At 47.7% G+C, this 16,556-nt stretch overlaps 1 protein-coding gene across 16 annotated transcripts in view; it reads right to left on the bottom strand.

The window, feature by feature from the left end:
• CADPS (calcium dependent secretion activator) overlaps window positions 1–16,556 on the bottom strand; it is a 226,025-nt gene that overhangs the window by 120,716 nt on the left and 88,753 nt on the right. For all 16 annotated transcript variants that reach the window (XM_072875813.1, XM_072875810.1, XM_072875811.1 and 13 more), the window contains exons 5-6: window positions 15,635–15,871; window positions 13,219–13,340 (exon numbers count right to left, since the gene is read on the bottom strand). In XM_072875813.1, coding sequence (XP_072731914.1) covers window positions 13,219–13,340; window positions 15,635–15,871 — 359 coding nt within the window. The remainder of the gene's footprint in view (window positions 1–13,218; window positions 13,341–15,634; window positions 15,872–16,556) is intronic.

Genomic DNA, 16,556 nt, shown 5'->3' with positions numbered 1-16,556 from the left:
AGGAGATGCTGCCCTTCTGCCTTGTTCCCACAAGTTCACCACTTAAGTAAAAAAGTCTTGCAGAATAATATTCCTGCATGTTGGCCAGATTTGCACTCGTTTATTGAACTACTGCTCGGTATTGTTTTTCAAACATAAGCGAATCAGCAGCAATGCCTGTCCCCTCCCAGGCCAGGAGCACGTCCTTGGGAATGCAGAACACGGTGTGCAGCTGCCTCCGTCCCCGCAGGGACACAGCCACCTAAACCAGCACCCAGGGCCTTCCTGCAGCTGGTTGCATACGGAGGCAGGGCAGTCCATCTGAAAGGCCTTTAATACATGTGACCATGTCTGGGACAAAATTTGCAAGGCCAGCTTAACCTCACTTGCTGTCCTCTGCTGCCAGAGTGGGATCTGGTGAGAATGCAATGACCAGCTGCCTCCCTTGTGTGCTGCTGCTGCAGGCAGGAAAGGGTTGTGCTTCGTGCACTTCTCTTCATCCACATCCCTTACCTCTTCTCTCCTGGCACCCACACCAGCGTGCCTATGTCCCTCCTGGTGTATTCGTAGTTCAGTCTCCAAAGCAAGCCGTCTGATGGAGGGAAGCCCATCAAGAGGGCAGCACAGACAGCAGCCTGATAGACACCGCCTGTTCTTTGGGGAAACACGTGCCAGCAAAGTCACCTTTTGCTAGGTCACCGCTTCACCTTGTCTGGGTGTGATGCTTTTAATCAGCCTTGGTTTCTTGGCTTACTGTGGTGCCTGGCTGTGGTGCCTGCTGGAGCTGGATCCCGCTCTGGGGATGGAGAGCTCCGATCCCACTTCACCGCTGGGAGACGGAAATGCTATGTACAGTCTTGACTTAGTTCTTCCAGAAATCCTGCCTAACAAATGATGGTTTTCTTTCTTCAGCCACTCCTCCCCTCCCAGATGAGACCTTTCCGGGGAGCAGCCCTAAATCGTGGGCCATAAATCATGTATGCCCAAAGCTCAAGGACTGGGAAAAACGAAGTTAGAGAAGCAGCACACCAGACACCCAGCTAACCTAACTTCACGCAGCTGATGGAGTTTGCTACACCCGTTTCTCTAATGTGATGTTAAGTCGTGTTTCGTTTTCATATATTTCTTGAGATACCAGCAAGGAGAAAAATAAATGGTTTTTAAATGCATTTAACAGTTAACTGTATTTGAAGAAGCATGCAGGAAAGCTTTTTGTTATATTCTCTAATGCTTTACATATACCAGCCATTCAAAAACATGAAATAGAGGTCGACGACCAAGATTGTGGTTATTGGTGATCTTTCTGAACTTCCCTTGCCCATACTCTGACGCTGCAGTTCATTATAACGGAGCGCACACAGACTTACTCAGCTCAACAGCAAGACCTGATGCAGGGACAGCATTAATTCCGCCGGGATGAAAACGCTCGTTTCGTTTTCAGAAATGGGTATTTGTGAACTTCTAGGAACAACGCAGGTGAGCCAATGCTGCCCATGTGCCAAGCCCTTCACAAGCAGGCACTGGGAGAGCAGACAGCTCGCTCCTCTTCGGGAGCGGTGTTGGTGAGGCACCAAACTGGCAGGGGATGCGGCAACACGGACGTGTCCACAACACATGATGGAGGCAGGTGCCCACACCTGCACCAGCTGGGTCACAAAGCAGTAATAAAAAGAAGTAGGGCATCCCAAAGCCTTCAGGAAAATATGTATTTTTTGCAACTCTCGTGGGTAATGGCAACGGATAATAGGTTTTTGGTTTGTGTCTTTGGGATTTGAAAAAACCAAAAGGCAACAGAAGAATTCAGGCTTTTTTTTAGGCTTTCCAAGAAAACCCACAGGCTGGGTCACACAGCTGGAGACCCGCAGGGTGCAGCTCCATGCACAATTCTGTTTCAGTGGGGGAATGCCCATAAATCACAGCCAGTTTGGGGATGCTGGGTTGGGGGCAGTTACGAACTGGTTTGCAACTTACTGCAGTGGGACTACAAACCTCAATTGAGGTCAGCTGAATTCTTCTAAGAAACATAACCCAGTGGGCGATACACCTTCTCAAGACATACCATTATTGAAAGATAAAAAATTAAGTAGTCAGAAACAAAATAGGGTGTAAAGACACCAAACAAAGAAGAAAGCATGTGCTGCCTGCTCTGCAGCGTTCAGCAAGTGCATCACACTATGGATGCAGTACGGGAGGTGTTGGTTCCTCCACCAGCAGCAGCCATCCACCAGCAAAATAGCAAGTCATTTAATCTGTTTTGTGGTTTTTGTGGGACTGAGTTTGGATTTTACATGTCACAGAGGGCCTCAAATGGAACTAGGGCTCTACAGAAAGGATCTGATCTTTAGCTAGCAGGAGAGGATGCCAAGACATGAGACAGATCACAACTGGAAAACCCCAAATTTAGGGGACTGTACTACCACGTACATGTGCCCATGTCTCCTGCCTTGGGCTCCTGCTATTGGAATAAGGAGAGATCTAATTAATAGTCAGCAGAGTTTGCCTCATCCCAATTTAGAGGCAGCAAGCAGATGAAATAAAGCCTGCCCTAAAAGCACCGCTGTCTTTCTGCTGCTAAAGAGGGGTGCTGGAGGTGACTGCTGCAGGTGTGCAAAAAAGATCTAAAATGAAAATCTCGAAGGATATATATAGATGCAGAGAACCTTCTATGTTTCTGCTGGTGCAAAAATGTCCTAGGCTAGGAAATACAACTCAGGTGCTAAGAAAGGTACCTTTCCACCCTGCCTGCAGAAACGGATTGAGAATGGTTTGCATCCATAACATGGCTTGATTCCCAAGAGCTGCTGAGCCTCCTCTGGGATTCCTCCCACAGTAAGAGTTCAATGTGTTTACTCACCTTCAGAACAGGATAACCAAAGTCATCAGACACAGATTGACAACGCGGCCTATTTTTGTTCACATTTGTTTCCTCTCCTCCCTTCCTGCTGACAGAACAGCCTTTCAGTCCCATCCCCTCGGAAGAAGCTGAGTTGAAGTGGGAGTGACAGCACAAACAGATTTGATTCCTCCTAGACTTTCCTGCACAGACATTATAACGACGGTAAAACCTGCTTCCACCGATGCGGCTACTCTGCAGGTGACTGACAAGCAGCATCCCTGCACACAGTGGCCAGCAGCGGTGGCTGTACCTGCCTTCCCCTGGAGCTACGTAACGCCGAGTGAGGCCATGTCTCTGCACGGAGCACCGACATCTGCTCTGATGGGATAACCCAAGGGCTCTCTGAGTGAATCCATCATTTCCCGTGACGTCCTAACTCCTGCCAAGCATATAACACTCCCTCTGCTAAAAAAAAGCACCATTAGTAAAGCACTACGGTGTTATCCAAAAGGTGAGCAGAGACAGCACGTCCCTAAGGACTGGACTCCTCCTAGCAGCAGCTAAGGATGTCTTCCAACCTCCAGCATTTCATGGACTGTCCATTTTTTGTTCCCATGGCTCTGAGACACGATGTAAGTGTCATGCACGCAGACACCATCTTGCTTAACATCATGCAGCCAGCAGTACCAGACAGCTGATAAAAGGCACCATCTCTCCCTCCAGGAGCTGCAACTCCCACATCCTCAAACTGGCTACGGCAACACTACAACTGCCGGCTGAGACAGAAATATGTCTAGGAGAGCATCACATCTGCGTCTGAGCGTGCAAGGTGCAAAAGGAATAGGGTAAAGCTGACGGAGCCTGCAGCAAAGCAAAGCCTGTGAAGGTCTGCTCTTGATCTGCTTGTGGCTCACAAGCAGTCCCCGCAGACCCCGTTCCTGTGCCAGCACCGTGTCGCTCGGCTGCCAGGGCACCGCAGCCAAGAGGAGCTGCCGAGGCCGACAGCACAGCTTTAGGAACCCAAAAAAGGATTATCTTTGCTATACAGAAAACGCAGAGCTTGATTGCAGCATGAAGTGTTTCCTAAGCATGGCTGATACACAGGGGAAGTGTTATGGGCAAGTTGTAAGAAGGGATGGGAGATAGATTTAATCACATAATAGCTATTTACGGCCACGAGATGGCATTCCTGCCCCAGAGATGTCCCTCTGCCACGCCTGCACCCAACCCAGCCTCACCTCCTGGGCCCAGGACCACACACTCCTCCAGCCTGCGCTTTACTGCAGAAATCCCGCGGCTGGTTTGGATGAGAATTTATGGCAATGCTATTCACCACAATCTTCGGGGTATTAACAGAGAAAATAAGTAGCGTGATTACTAAGCGTGATTTAAATGACAACTGCTTTTCAAATGCCCTGTGCTCTCGCTTAACACTATGATATTACAATTAGAGGAGAAAAGCTCAGCAGGAGGAAATGGAAATGTAAGCCCAGCAACCTTTTACTGGGAGGTCTAAACTGAAAGAATAATTGCTTTTACAAGGGCTGCCTACTGTATGTGCTTTATCAGTTTATCGGCTTTGGATGCAGCATGAGTTAGAGTTTCATTCATGAAATGGGTCTGTGTGCATTTACTACTTGTGGTTGTTACCACTTGCTGTACACGGTGACTGCAATGCCACGCACATGCTAATCAAAGTTTCCTTTGGCCAGAGATGCTCCACTGAACCAGATACAGAGCTGCTCATTTCAATTATTTAATTCAGACGTGGTTAATCACTTCTATCAAATCTCATCACCCTGGAAGAAAACACAACTGCAAAGGACTGCAGCTAGTTAAGGCCTGGTTATGATTTAGACCTCCTAAGGCCACGCACTGTCAGCTTTACAGAAACTCGGTGTCTCACAAGCACAGACCATGGAAAAGGAGACAGAAATCCTCTGCCTGAAAATACAGGTTACTGGTTTTGTGCCAACATAGTCTAGACCCTCCTTTATAAAATTCAGTAGAGGAGAGCAGTGAAATATTTCCTAAGTGTAAACAGAGCAGAAAATGGCACAAGGTACCCTTCCAAAATCAGAGGAACAAGAGGTGTGAGACCATCTCCTGTTGTGCCACCACTCACATTTTTGCTGTCCTACATTCTTCTAAGCCAGGACCCAGGACAGGAAGCCCAGATGCAGCAGACGCTTGGGATAGGGTTTGTCTTGCCTAACTTCTGATGGCTAGAAGCAAAGTCATCCTGGCATCTCCTGGGGATGCCCACCCAGCCATCTCGGTCATAAGCATTTTCTCTGCGGTGAAATAGAAGCATTGCCCTAGTTTCATGGATAGGAAACCCAAAGTAAGGACTGAGCCAGCCACTGGCCCAGGGACACACAGCCACTAAGAAGAGCTAGAGCAAATACACTAACACCATGTCCTTTGTTTCCATGGGAGATCCGCCCCTAGACCTGCATTTTGCGTCTCTGGCCTGACAGTGATCGCAGGGCTCAGCAACCCCTGGCTTGCAGGACTTCGTCCTTCCTTCAGCAACCGTCAGGGGCTGCTGAGCCCTCTTCCCACAGCCTGATGGATCCCGCAGCTGCCGTGGCTGCGTGCAGCTGCTGGGATCCCCCTTCTCACCTCCTCTAAGCCATGGAGTGGGAGTTGCTGAAGATGCTCTCAGCTTTATTTGCCTACAAGGCCTTTTGACAAAGGCGTGAAAGACAGGTGAGCCAGGCAAAACACTCCTGTGTGCTGTGTCCTGCCTTTCATGAACTTTTTCAATCTGAAACACCTTGGAGTTGCTCTGGAAGGGGTTCAAGAAAACACTGCTGTGTCTCTCTGCACTCCAGCCATGTTCGCAAGCTCCCCTCTCCATGAGCATGCCTTGTCCTCTTTGCCATGTAGTGACAACAGTACATAGCTCTCTTGAAGTGCTTTCACACATAGTGCTGCTGTTCATTGGGAGACCTAGCACATTCACAAAGGCATCAGGTCTCTCTACCTTCATTTCACAGAAAGGACAACTAAAATGTTGAGAAATCACTGTCAGCGTTGGCCTTCCCATTAAACCATTCCCTCTTCCAGAACTCTGTCCAGGCAGGAGTAGGCACAGTACCAATTCTTTAAAGCGTGCTCTCTATCTCCCTACGCTGCTCTGCAACCAGCAATAGCAGTACTCCTCATTAAATAACAATGTGCACTACTCATACACACCACTTAATAAATAAACCAACAACTGGGCACTTTTCACATGGCTCATCCCCCGCCTTTCCCTCAGCAAGTAACGTGCAGAAGTTGCACTAAGGAATGGCTTAATTTTTTTTAAAACACCAACCATGAGCATTAAACAAGAAGACTGAATGTATCCCAGGATTTCTGTTTTGCAGTTCTCCTTTTAATTTAGCACTATTTCAGAACACTGAACCTCAATCTCATTTTGATGTCCTTTTGGTCTTTACTATCCCATCTTAAGGTTGCATGCATAGGAGTGATGAAGCAGACGGGTGTCAATGAAAATTGCCTTGGGCATCATCACACCTTCTGGAATACTTAAATTTGAATGTATGTGGTATCACAGGAATGCATAATTCCCAAGTGCATAGGAACACTCAAGAAATTAGACAGCTGGCAAGAAAAGAGAGACATTCATCTGTGAAAGATGCAATGTATGCTCTAAAGGTCAGGGAAAACAGCCAGAGCTTGCACTTACTTGATACCAGAGAACCCAACTACAAGAGGTAAGTCTACAGAAACAAGACTTCATTATTCTTCAACACAGTTTCTAGTGTAACATTTATAGAACAGGAGAGAGGAGGGACTGCACGAGACCTTTGGGAGTAGGACCATACCTGGCATCACCATCTGCAGTCCCAGCAGACTATTGCACTGCTGTCCAGGAGGCTGCACCACGGCAGGGCGGCCGTCTGAGTGATACTCAGGGTAAGGGAATCCCTGTGCGGCCTTCCCTTCATTCTGGGGAAAAACTCAGCTGCTTAATCTAAAGCAGATTTTTTTATAGAACCACTCCTGCAGAGCAGCTATGAGGAAGCATAAGAAGAGGTTCTGAATTTCTAATTAAAAAGGCCACTAAACCACTTGCGTGAAGACTTCCCGTAACAGATCACATGCTTGCACCTGGGTAATGCCTTTTTAGTGCACTTTTTGCTGTGCTTAATGACTTGTCCACAGCCTCCACTTTCAAAAATGGGAATGTCATAGCATAAATCTCAGGAGCATTATGGAAATACTATCACACGCACAAAAGGGGATTTGAAGAGCAGGTCAAACTGAACTAACAGCAGAACCCTTCAGGTGCAAAGCCATGCACAGTCTCATCGGAAAACTGGCTCCTAGACATGCTAAATAGCTGTAAGTGAAGAGATCTCGTGTAGGGGATTTAGACACCACTTTGTACCCTTCAGCCCTCGACAGAAGGGCTAAAAGCAACTCCTCTGAAGTTGCCGTCCCTGTCGTCACCTCTTAGCCCGGCAGCACCGTGGGCTCAGAGCATCCGCACCGCGCTCACAGAGAGCAAAGCTGAAGATCTCTCCTGGAAGACGTTTCCCCAACAGATGCCTTGAGGCAGACTGCCCCTCTGCTCAGACCCTCACCCCAGGGAGAGGGCTGTATCTCAGAAGTGACAGTGTCTGATGTTAGCTGTACCCAGGGCTCAGTCACCTACTCTGACACATTCATAAGGCTCCCGGAGGTTTCCTAAGGAAAAAGAGCTGTAAACATCTGAACAGCTCTGAAACAAAATCATGCAACTGGAAAGACAAGCCAATCAGTCTGGATAATTAAGACAGCTTATATTTAATGCTGAAGCCAACTAGAAGAGGGAGGAGAAAAAAAAAAAGGCAAAAAAAGCAGCTGTCTCCTAAAATTTCCTTTTGCTTTGTTTTTTACCCAGCATCATGAATTTTGCTTACGCGGGGCTTAACTAGGAATGCAAACCTAAATATGAATGACTGCTTAAAACCGTGTAGCCACGCAGGTCTTCTGCCTGAGCTTTGCCATGGTGTGATACCTCTGCAACACAGCAACAGCTCTGAGTGTAGCACAGGCTCAGAGCCCCCAGCTGATGCCGGGAAGTCTAAGGTGGCTGATTCTCCTGCTGCTCTGCAGAGCCCGCAGGGCTGTCACAGCAGCCAGGACAGCAATACGAAGAGTGGTGGCCAGCTTCCTGGACTGCAGATCCACATGTGTCTGGAAGAGACCTACCAGGCACGGCACCAACAGCTGTACTGAGGGATACACAACATGAATTATGGGCTAAACTCTGCTCTCACTCACATCAGTATAAACCCCTTTAGTTTAGTGGAGTTAAATTTGTTCTACAGCATATGGAATATTTATTTGTAATTTATACATCTCGAAAGGAGCTTTCTCATTTTACCACGGGGAAGTGTTCACAGCATCTCCCAACTAACCATGACAGCAAAACACTGGCTGCAACAAAATGCTCTTATCACGCTCCTACTCTGTGCAAAGCCACTGAGCATCACTTCAAACTCCAGGGCCTGAGGCAGGGGATTCCTGAATGAAAAGACCAGATTTTCCCCTTCTGCAAAGAGAGAGAGGGCATCCCTGCTCGACAGCCACCCTTCCCGCAGGGCTTCTCCCTTTGCTGCTCAGTGTCCATCTCCCAGAAGATGGTCACCGAGCGGTGCTGAGGGAGGATGCTGTGGCATTCCTGTCCCTCTTCATGGTCAGGCAGAGGGCTCTGCTGGATGCAGCACACCAATTTGAAACGAAGACCCTAGCTGAGCGATAAGCTTGGAGGGTTTGGTGTAGGGATCCAAACAAGGGCAGCCTGTCGCAGCGGAGATAAGCAGCTGAGCTGTCAGAGCACCTTGAAAGCAAATCAAGGAGCAGCATCCAGAGTGAGCACAAAGATAAGAGGGCACCCCTGTTTCCTAGTGCGGTGGCTAAGGGAATGGAGATGGAGAGGTTTAAAAGTTTACCAAAGACATTACTTTGTCAAGAGTGAATTTCTGGAGAGGGCATGAGGCCCAAGCTCTTGGCCACGACAAACAACGTAAGAAGTGACATGGAGTCAGATGAGACCCATTGAGTGTCCTCTCTCCAGCACTGCCCTACAGCACATGTTTAAGAAAACTGCAGGGAAAAAAAAAAACCCAGGCAATAAAGAGTGATCTTTTCTCCTTCAAAAATAGCAACCTCCATCCTCACTTCTCCTACTCTGAGCTACTGCACAACCCTTGCACTAGTCCTGGAGAGGCTGCTCTGCAAGGGGGGATATTTAACCTCCAAATGAAGGCACTTCCAGAGTCAGAGGAGCAGCCCACACCTCCATCCCTTCCTGGGCATGCCAAAATGCCCAGACAGGTTGGCCAGATTCAACTGGTTATTTACGGCTTTTAACCCAAATGGTTCAGCTGAGTTCAATGCACCTGATTCTCACTACTGTGAGCCAGGGGAGAAAGAGACTTATCTGCATGCTGAAAGACGTCCAGGTGAATATACAGCATTTATTTACGAGGCACGTAGGATCTTGCTGTTGTTTGGGTCTCTTTGTTTTCTTTTGTTCTGCTCACGTCAGAAAAAGGCGGTATGATAAGACGATGAATCACTGGTACAGCCCATGAGCACTGCTACCAGCACAGGTCACTGTTTAAATATATCCAGCAGCCTCTTCAGAGACCATAGGACAGGGGTGTTGTGGCTGGACCTTTTGTGCTATTCCCAGACCCCTCGGCAGCCTTGTTCTCAGGCCGTGCCAACAGCAGCATTACTAACGCAGCTCCTGGAAGGGCAGCGCTGGAGACGTGCAGAGCCACCTCCCTCTCTGTGCTTTGCAGAGGGCAGGCAGCAGGACAACGTGTGGGGAAGAGGAGTGGTATAAAACCCTCAGAGATCTGCAAGAATACAATTCCAGCATGAAAAGCAGTAAAATCCCGCTCGCACTCGGATTTGGGATATTTTGTAGAGGCATCTGTGGGTTAGGGCATAATACAAAGGCTTTTCCTTACACAACTTATTAAAAGCACTACTAATAATACACTGCAAGCCTGATCTGAAATAACCCTTGCTATTTCAGATCTGGCTTTCTCTAGTACTGTGCCATCCTCTGTACCCGCGCTGAGGCAGATAATCCTCACATGAAGGGATTGGGCTTAAAATGTCAGGAATCCAACATAGAGCCTGAGAAGAAATAGAAGACCAGTATTTACTGCCATCCCGAGAGCCACGCTCCTCGCACACAACTCATCTGATTGCTTGGTAGACGTGGCTGCTAACCTTGCTGCTCCCCTGCCTCTTTCAAGATCTACAAACAGGATTCAAGCTCCAAAGTCACTAAGATGCTTTCAAACATCTTATTCGCAAAAACTGCTGGTTTTGCACCAGGGAAGACAAAAGGTGAATGTGTCACAGACCTAGACCGGTGCTTTTGAAAATCCTTCCCTGGCTGGGAAATTGCCTTTTTCTATTAGGGGTGCAGAGCCCAGGTTAGCACCCCTGGCACGGCATCGACCTGAAGGGCAGCCACTGCCACCAGCGTGCTGTGGCCTGTGTGTTTTAGCTGAGGGCTGGCATTTCAAGGACACGTGAGAATACAGTGAACAACTCCATGAGTCATTCTTAGGGAAAAAGATGTTCTACAAGGTCGTGTGGCCCCGTGACACTCTCCTTTCCACCTCCCTAGGACACAGGGCTGTCGTAAAAAAGGGAAGTCTTCCAGTGAATCTTACTGTTCAAATGTAATTTTTTTTCCCTGATGTGTATGAGAAATTTAGTCTTTTGTAGCCTGTAGAGCCTCCAGACGATGGCAAAATTGAATTTCAGGCAGTTTGAAGAGTTACAGTTTAATCTGTGAAAATACTGCCTGTTTCCAGAACTGGCACTCAGTACAGGCACTTAACCTGCATTTCTATTTTTTGAGCCTCTGAGATAGAAAAGTTTCGGGATGTACAGGGCTAACCTGCTTCAGTATTCACACTTCCATAGTGCTGAGGCTCAAAATCCCCGCAGCGTGCTCCTCATCCCCAGGCCAGGCAGCATGCCCTGCCAAAGCACACAGAAGCTGGGACGCCTGGGGTGCAAGCTCCCCTGGAGAGCAGCCCAGCACGCTTTTGCTGATCTAGTTCCTTTATCAATGAGTGTTTCGCTTCCGATAAAAAGTGCACAAGCAAACATGGTGTGAATGACCTCAGTGAGAGTGACGTCGGCATCTAAAGAGACACTCCAGAAGGCTGTTTTGGCTGACCACGGATCGTTTGTCTGCAAGGCAGCACAGCTCAAAAATGCACCAAAGACTTCTCTGAGCTGTTTCTATCACTGCCCTCATCACCAGAGTACCTGAGGGCCTTCAGGTCTTGTATTAAGCAACATGACAAACATGTCACATCTGGTTCATTCTCTCCTTCTCTTCTGAAGAGGAGAATGTAAGTGCAGTAAATTGCTTTCACAAGGCTTTGGTTTTCCCTGCCTGGGCTGATGTGTTTGGGAGGGGAAGCAAGGTGAAAGAAGCACTTCTAATGCAGAGAGGAAAAAAGGCCAAGCTTTCCGTGATGGTCTCTGGTTTCTGTGGAAGGTAATTCTGGAGCCTTGGCTTGGGTGGTCTTTGGTTTTGGAAGTAAAAAGTCCCAGAACCCTCATGGAATGCAACTGTCAAACCTACTCCTCTCCTAAGGCTTTTCCATAGGTATCAGCCCAAGTGACAGAGCAAACCAGGAGCCTTCAAGCCTGACTCACACCTCTAGAGGAAGCCAGTGCAGAGAGAGGATGAGTGTGATGGACTTGCATAACTCATATCATGCTGCAGCATTCAGTGTTGTCTGCATTTTCCTGAGGGCTGATGGCTTCATGCCCAGACACTGTACATTTCATTATGTTAAAAAGACCCACTCAATTAAAGAGCTCATTCCTGAAGCCCTTATTTTCAAAACAACACTTGTACAAACAGTCCTATGGCTGACAGCAAGAAGGCTTGCATAAGAAAGTACAGACCCTTTGAGCAAAAGTGGGATGAACAGACCAAGCTAAAGAAGCACATGTAACCCAGCAGAAGTGTGCTTTTCAGTATGGGTAGTAGTAATTTCCCCTAAATAGAGCCCAACTTTCTCCACTGAAGCAACAAAATTACCTAAAATAGTGACAACTGCAGGTTCTTATGGAAATTTCCTTCCAAGCACAGCTCTGCTACTTCCTTCTCTGAAGCAGATTTCAAAGCATTTTCAAAAGTAAGCCAGGCTGCAGCACTTTCCCTGATTGGGAATATTGTTTTTAAATCGCTTACTGCAGATTCCTGCTCTTCCAGTACAGCGCAGGGTGCAAGGCATCAGCAGTTTCTGTGCCTCCGCGGGAGGACAAGCACGCAGGGAAGGCAGCCTGCCTACGGTTCTGCTCTCCTCCTGCCTGCATCAGCTGGCCTTGAACTGTTTGCCCGCAGCGCTTGTGCACTCGCATGTAACGCGCCGAGTGTTTTTGGCTTTCCTTCCACAAGCTTGGGAAGCTCCTGGTGAAACGCTGCTGGGAACCGGTCACTTGGAGGGAATGGGATATGGGAACAGAGAGGGACTATCCCAACAGCATCCCCTCCTGCACTGCTCCCCACCACTGGAGGAGGCTTTGTGTCACCTCGGCAATTCTCCGCCATGAGGAAGCGCACCGAGAATTTCATTTAAGTGTGAAATCTCCACAGTGAACCAGAGGAAAACTGCCTCAAATCCATATGGACAGTGTTTCAAGTTAAATACTCCCACTAATCGGAAAGGAAATAAGCCATTCATCATTTTCTCCTTCCAAATTAACAAAGATCAATCACTAATAGCAGGCTTATAACAACATCTGGGGAAGACAAAAAAGCCAAGTATGGGGCCAAGGCTGGGGATTTGGGGACCAGGTCAAAGAGGACAGAACAAGACTCTGCCCTTGAACTGGACCAGGGCAGAATGGCCTCAGATAAAGCTTTAACTGAGTGACTTGAAGCTTTCCCCAGCTCCTCTCTCACACCTCTGGCTGTGGCTGCTGGAGCATGTCCCTGCCAGCTGTTTCCCTTTCTGGTAGGACTGCTGAAACCCTGACAGTGAGGACGAGCTACACCTGATGGCACCAGTTCAGATGGACACTCAGGCAATTATTTATCTAAGCACATGCTTAACTCCATCCCTATTTAGCAAAGTACTTACGTATAGGCACAAATTTATGTCTCTATGGCTACAAGAGACATAAGCCTGTTATTATCACTTTTTTTTCTCAGCCAGGGCTTATGTGCCATTCTTAGTCGCAGGACGATGCTCTGCATACGTGGAAGGTCATGTTTCTCCTCTGCTTCTCAGAGTCCCCTCTGGCCACACCATGCAGGAGCCAGAGCTACCCGCAGAGGCTCAGCAGCGCAGAGATGGGGCAGAGGAGAGCATGGTGGAGAGAGCAAAAGGCAAAGCAAGACTTACGTTGGCTTTGAGGCTTCAGCCTGGTCAGTCTGCAGTTTCTCCCCACCTTCGACTTCCATGGTGCAGTACACAATGCGGTTGGGGGCCAGCGACTTCAGACCCTGCACCTCCATGATGACAACCTGCGGGGCAAAGGAAGAGGAGTGTAAGAGGAGCAGCCTCCTTCAGATCTCGCTCTAGCTGCTGAACCGCGGGGTCAGCCAGCGCTGGGGTCCTCCATGTGCTGCTGGATGTTCATGGTGGCAGGTGGGCAGGTACGGTGGCACTGCCCAGGCAGAGCAGGGACTGCGGCAGCCAGTGAGGTCTGTATGGAGACCGGGAGGTCTCCCTCTGGTTGCACATAGGCTAGTTGAATCCGTTGAGTGCCCAGGGCTGTACCAAGCTTCAGGAGATGGGCCTCACAGACATGGTCCTGCCCCACCTAAAAGTGCCTTAATACATGAAATCCAGAAGAAAAGCACACAGCTACTCAGCTTGTGCCAAAAGCCTATTTTCAAGATTAATCATAGAATGGTTTGGGTTTGACCTTTGAAGATCACGTAGTCCAACTCCCCTGCTGAGGGCAGGGACATCTTTCACTAGATCAGGTTGCTCAGACCCCTGTCCAACCTGACCTTGAACAATGCCAGGGATGAGGCATCCACAACTTCTTTGGGCAACCTGTTCCAGTGTCTCACCATTCTCATCGTAAACATGTTCTTCCTTACATTCAAGCTAAATCTACCCTATTTCAGTATAAAACTGTTGCCCCTTGCTCTGTCACTACAGGCCCTGGTAAAAAGTCTTTCTCCATCTTTCTTATTAAGAAATCACCATCTAAGTTTCTTGCAGGTAATTACCTTTTTTTTTTAAAGGTGATTTAAAGCTGTTAACCACGTACCTTCAACATTTCTACAAGAAACGCTGTGGGAGTTTCTGTTTGTGTTTTATTACAGCTACCTATGAAGTATATACACAGGGGTTTAAAATTCCTCTGCTCAGGTCCTCTGATCTATCCTTGCACTGAGGATCCCTTCCCTGACACACTGAGCTCCGCAGACCCTCTGATGAGCACACATTTTTGGCAAAAGCTCTCTTGCAGCAAGGGTTTTGTGCACAGAGCCGTGCACGGACCTGCCAGCTCCTGAAGTCAGTGCTTCACTGAGCTTCTGCTTCCCACCGGACAGGGTTCAGCTGGAGCAAAGCGTTTGAGACATCCCCTTGTCAGGGCGAGTCCCTTTATCCTATCCATGCTGTACAGGCTATCCATGCTGTACAGGCTTTTCCAACAGAGAGGTCTACTGCTTTGTGATAGTTCCCTGCTCCTCCGTATGGGAACGCTTGGAAGTCAGGCTTTATTTGATTCTGCTGTTGAAGGCACCATCTCTGGGTTCATAGCCCTATTTTTAAATAAGACTGAACTGAATATTATGAAGATGGTTTCAGACATCTAACGAGTTAAACTCTCAGACTGGACAACCAGTGTCATTTTGCATTGGCATGATACATATAACAAGAGACCCCTTAGGAAGAGAAATAAACAGGAAACTACACAAAAATGGAATTTTCTGATTTTTCTGCATCCTGCATTTTTGACCCCATCCTGGTAGTTGTTTTGACAATGTAACATAAACCCATGCATTGACAGACAACAACAATTCTGTATGGGTGTGCTGATGACTGCTTGGAGTAAATGTCTTGCCTAGACCGCAAATAAGTTTGCACAGAACAATTAAGTTGGCTGAAAACAGCTACTGCAGCAACACTGCTTCCAGGACCCAGACAGCCTGTGTCGGAGGTAACGGCGGGTCCCTGCAGCACCCTGCCTTCCCCTGGGCTGTACAGACAAACTGCTTGGCAGAGCGCTGAGCAGAAAGTCAGTGCTCAACACAAAGCAAAGAGCAAGCCAGCAAAGCACAGTATTTCCACACAAACTGCAAGCCAATCTGTTGGGTGCGTTCAAACCCCAGCAATTTTTAACAATTCTCCAAAGAGTAAGCAAGGCTTGCAGGGAAATACAGTGACACCCCTAACTGGCAGTAATTAAACACACTGACATTTATGGTGCTGCATTATTGTACTGGTTTCGGGGACAATACAGGCTCAGGGTTACTGGGGTACACTCAGTAACAAGCAGCATGGAGAGGTCAGTTAATGATGGAGATTTCTGAGCCATTTGATATACATCAGCAGGAAATGCCAGACGGTTTATCTCACACAGTTTGTTCCAACAACATGGTGAGACACCAGAAAGAACACAGTGTTTGACCACAGGCAAAGCTTCTGATAACTCAGAGAGGAGCCATTCCTCATGGAGATCAGAAAGTGATTTCTACTGAACTCTCTCTGCCTAACTTAAGCTTGAACTGAGCAGAAGTCAGCTGCTGTGATTTTTATTCCCACAAACTCCGCACACTGTCGTGCACGTGAAGCTTACCTCCAGGGAGAATGACAACACGACGTCTGACTTGGAAAGCTGGTTCTCGTTTTCTTCTCCCATGTCAATTATTGAGGTGTTGTGACTGCGTTTCAGCTTCTGCAGCTTGAACTCGGAGCCTCCTTTAGACACAGGCATGCTCTCTAAGTTTGCCATCAGGAGATTGACAGACGACTTCAGCTCCTCAATGTACATGTTTTCCATTTCTTTGGACACAAACTTCGGAAACTTGCGCTCCTTGGATTTGGAAACAAAAACAACAGAATGAATTGCGGTGACAATCAGCCACCACTTGTTGCACTGGGAGAATCCCCCAGGAGCATCTGCAGAGAGGTTTGTGAGCAGGGAACTCCCACAAACCAGATGACAAATTACAGCTTCCCCCTGTGTAATGTAGAAACATTACTGTTAGCTTCCCATAGAATTACTACTTGGTACTTATCCAATTTTACTGTTTTTTGCATGCACTTGCATTTCATTCATTTTTCTATCTGCAAATGGCCTTCTTCATATATAAGTATTCACAATTACAAACACTCCAGGCCAGATCTCAGCTGAACTTTGTGATTGACAGCAATTTACTAATGATTCAAAGGATGCTGTCAGTTAGGGACTCATTTTCCAGTCTCCCAAATGTGCCAGCTCTTTTTAAAACACTTCTGAGCAGTTGCTCCATTAGTTTTCTAGGTGTGAAAGGAGCCCAAGGAGGGAAAATCAGCAACATGTGAGCAGGAATGTGGGGTCCCAACTAGAAGAAGGGGTAAAACACCCTTTCTGCTACTTGCCAGGGCCCGTGTCTCGCTCCAACAAGACAACCTTTCATTGTGAGACCCTCTGATGCTGCTTGTTGTAAACAGGACACTTAAACATTAACACCAAAGCTGATAATGAGAGCAAAATGTGATGTGCCCCAAAGTGTGTT

The sequence above is a fragment of the Ciconia boyciana genome, chromosome 11 (assembly GCF_034638445.1).
Source record: "Ciconia boyciana chromosome 11, ASM3463844v1, whole genome shotgun sequence".
NCBI classification, from domain to species: Eukaryota; Metazoa; Chordata; class Aves; order Ciconiiformes; family Ciconiidae; genus Ciconia; species Ciconia boyciana.
This window is presented reverse-complemented; position numbering and strand designations above follow the sequence as displayed.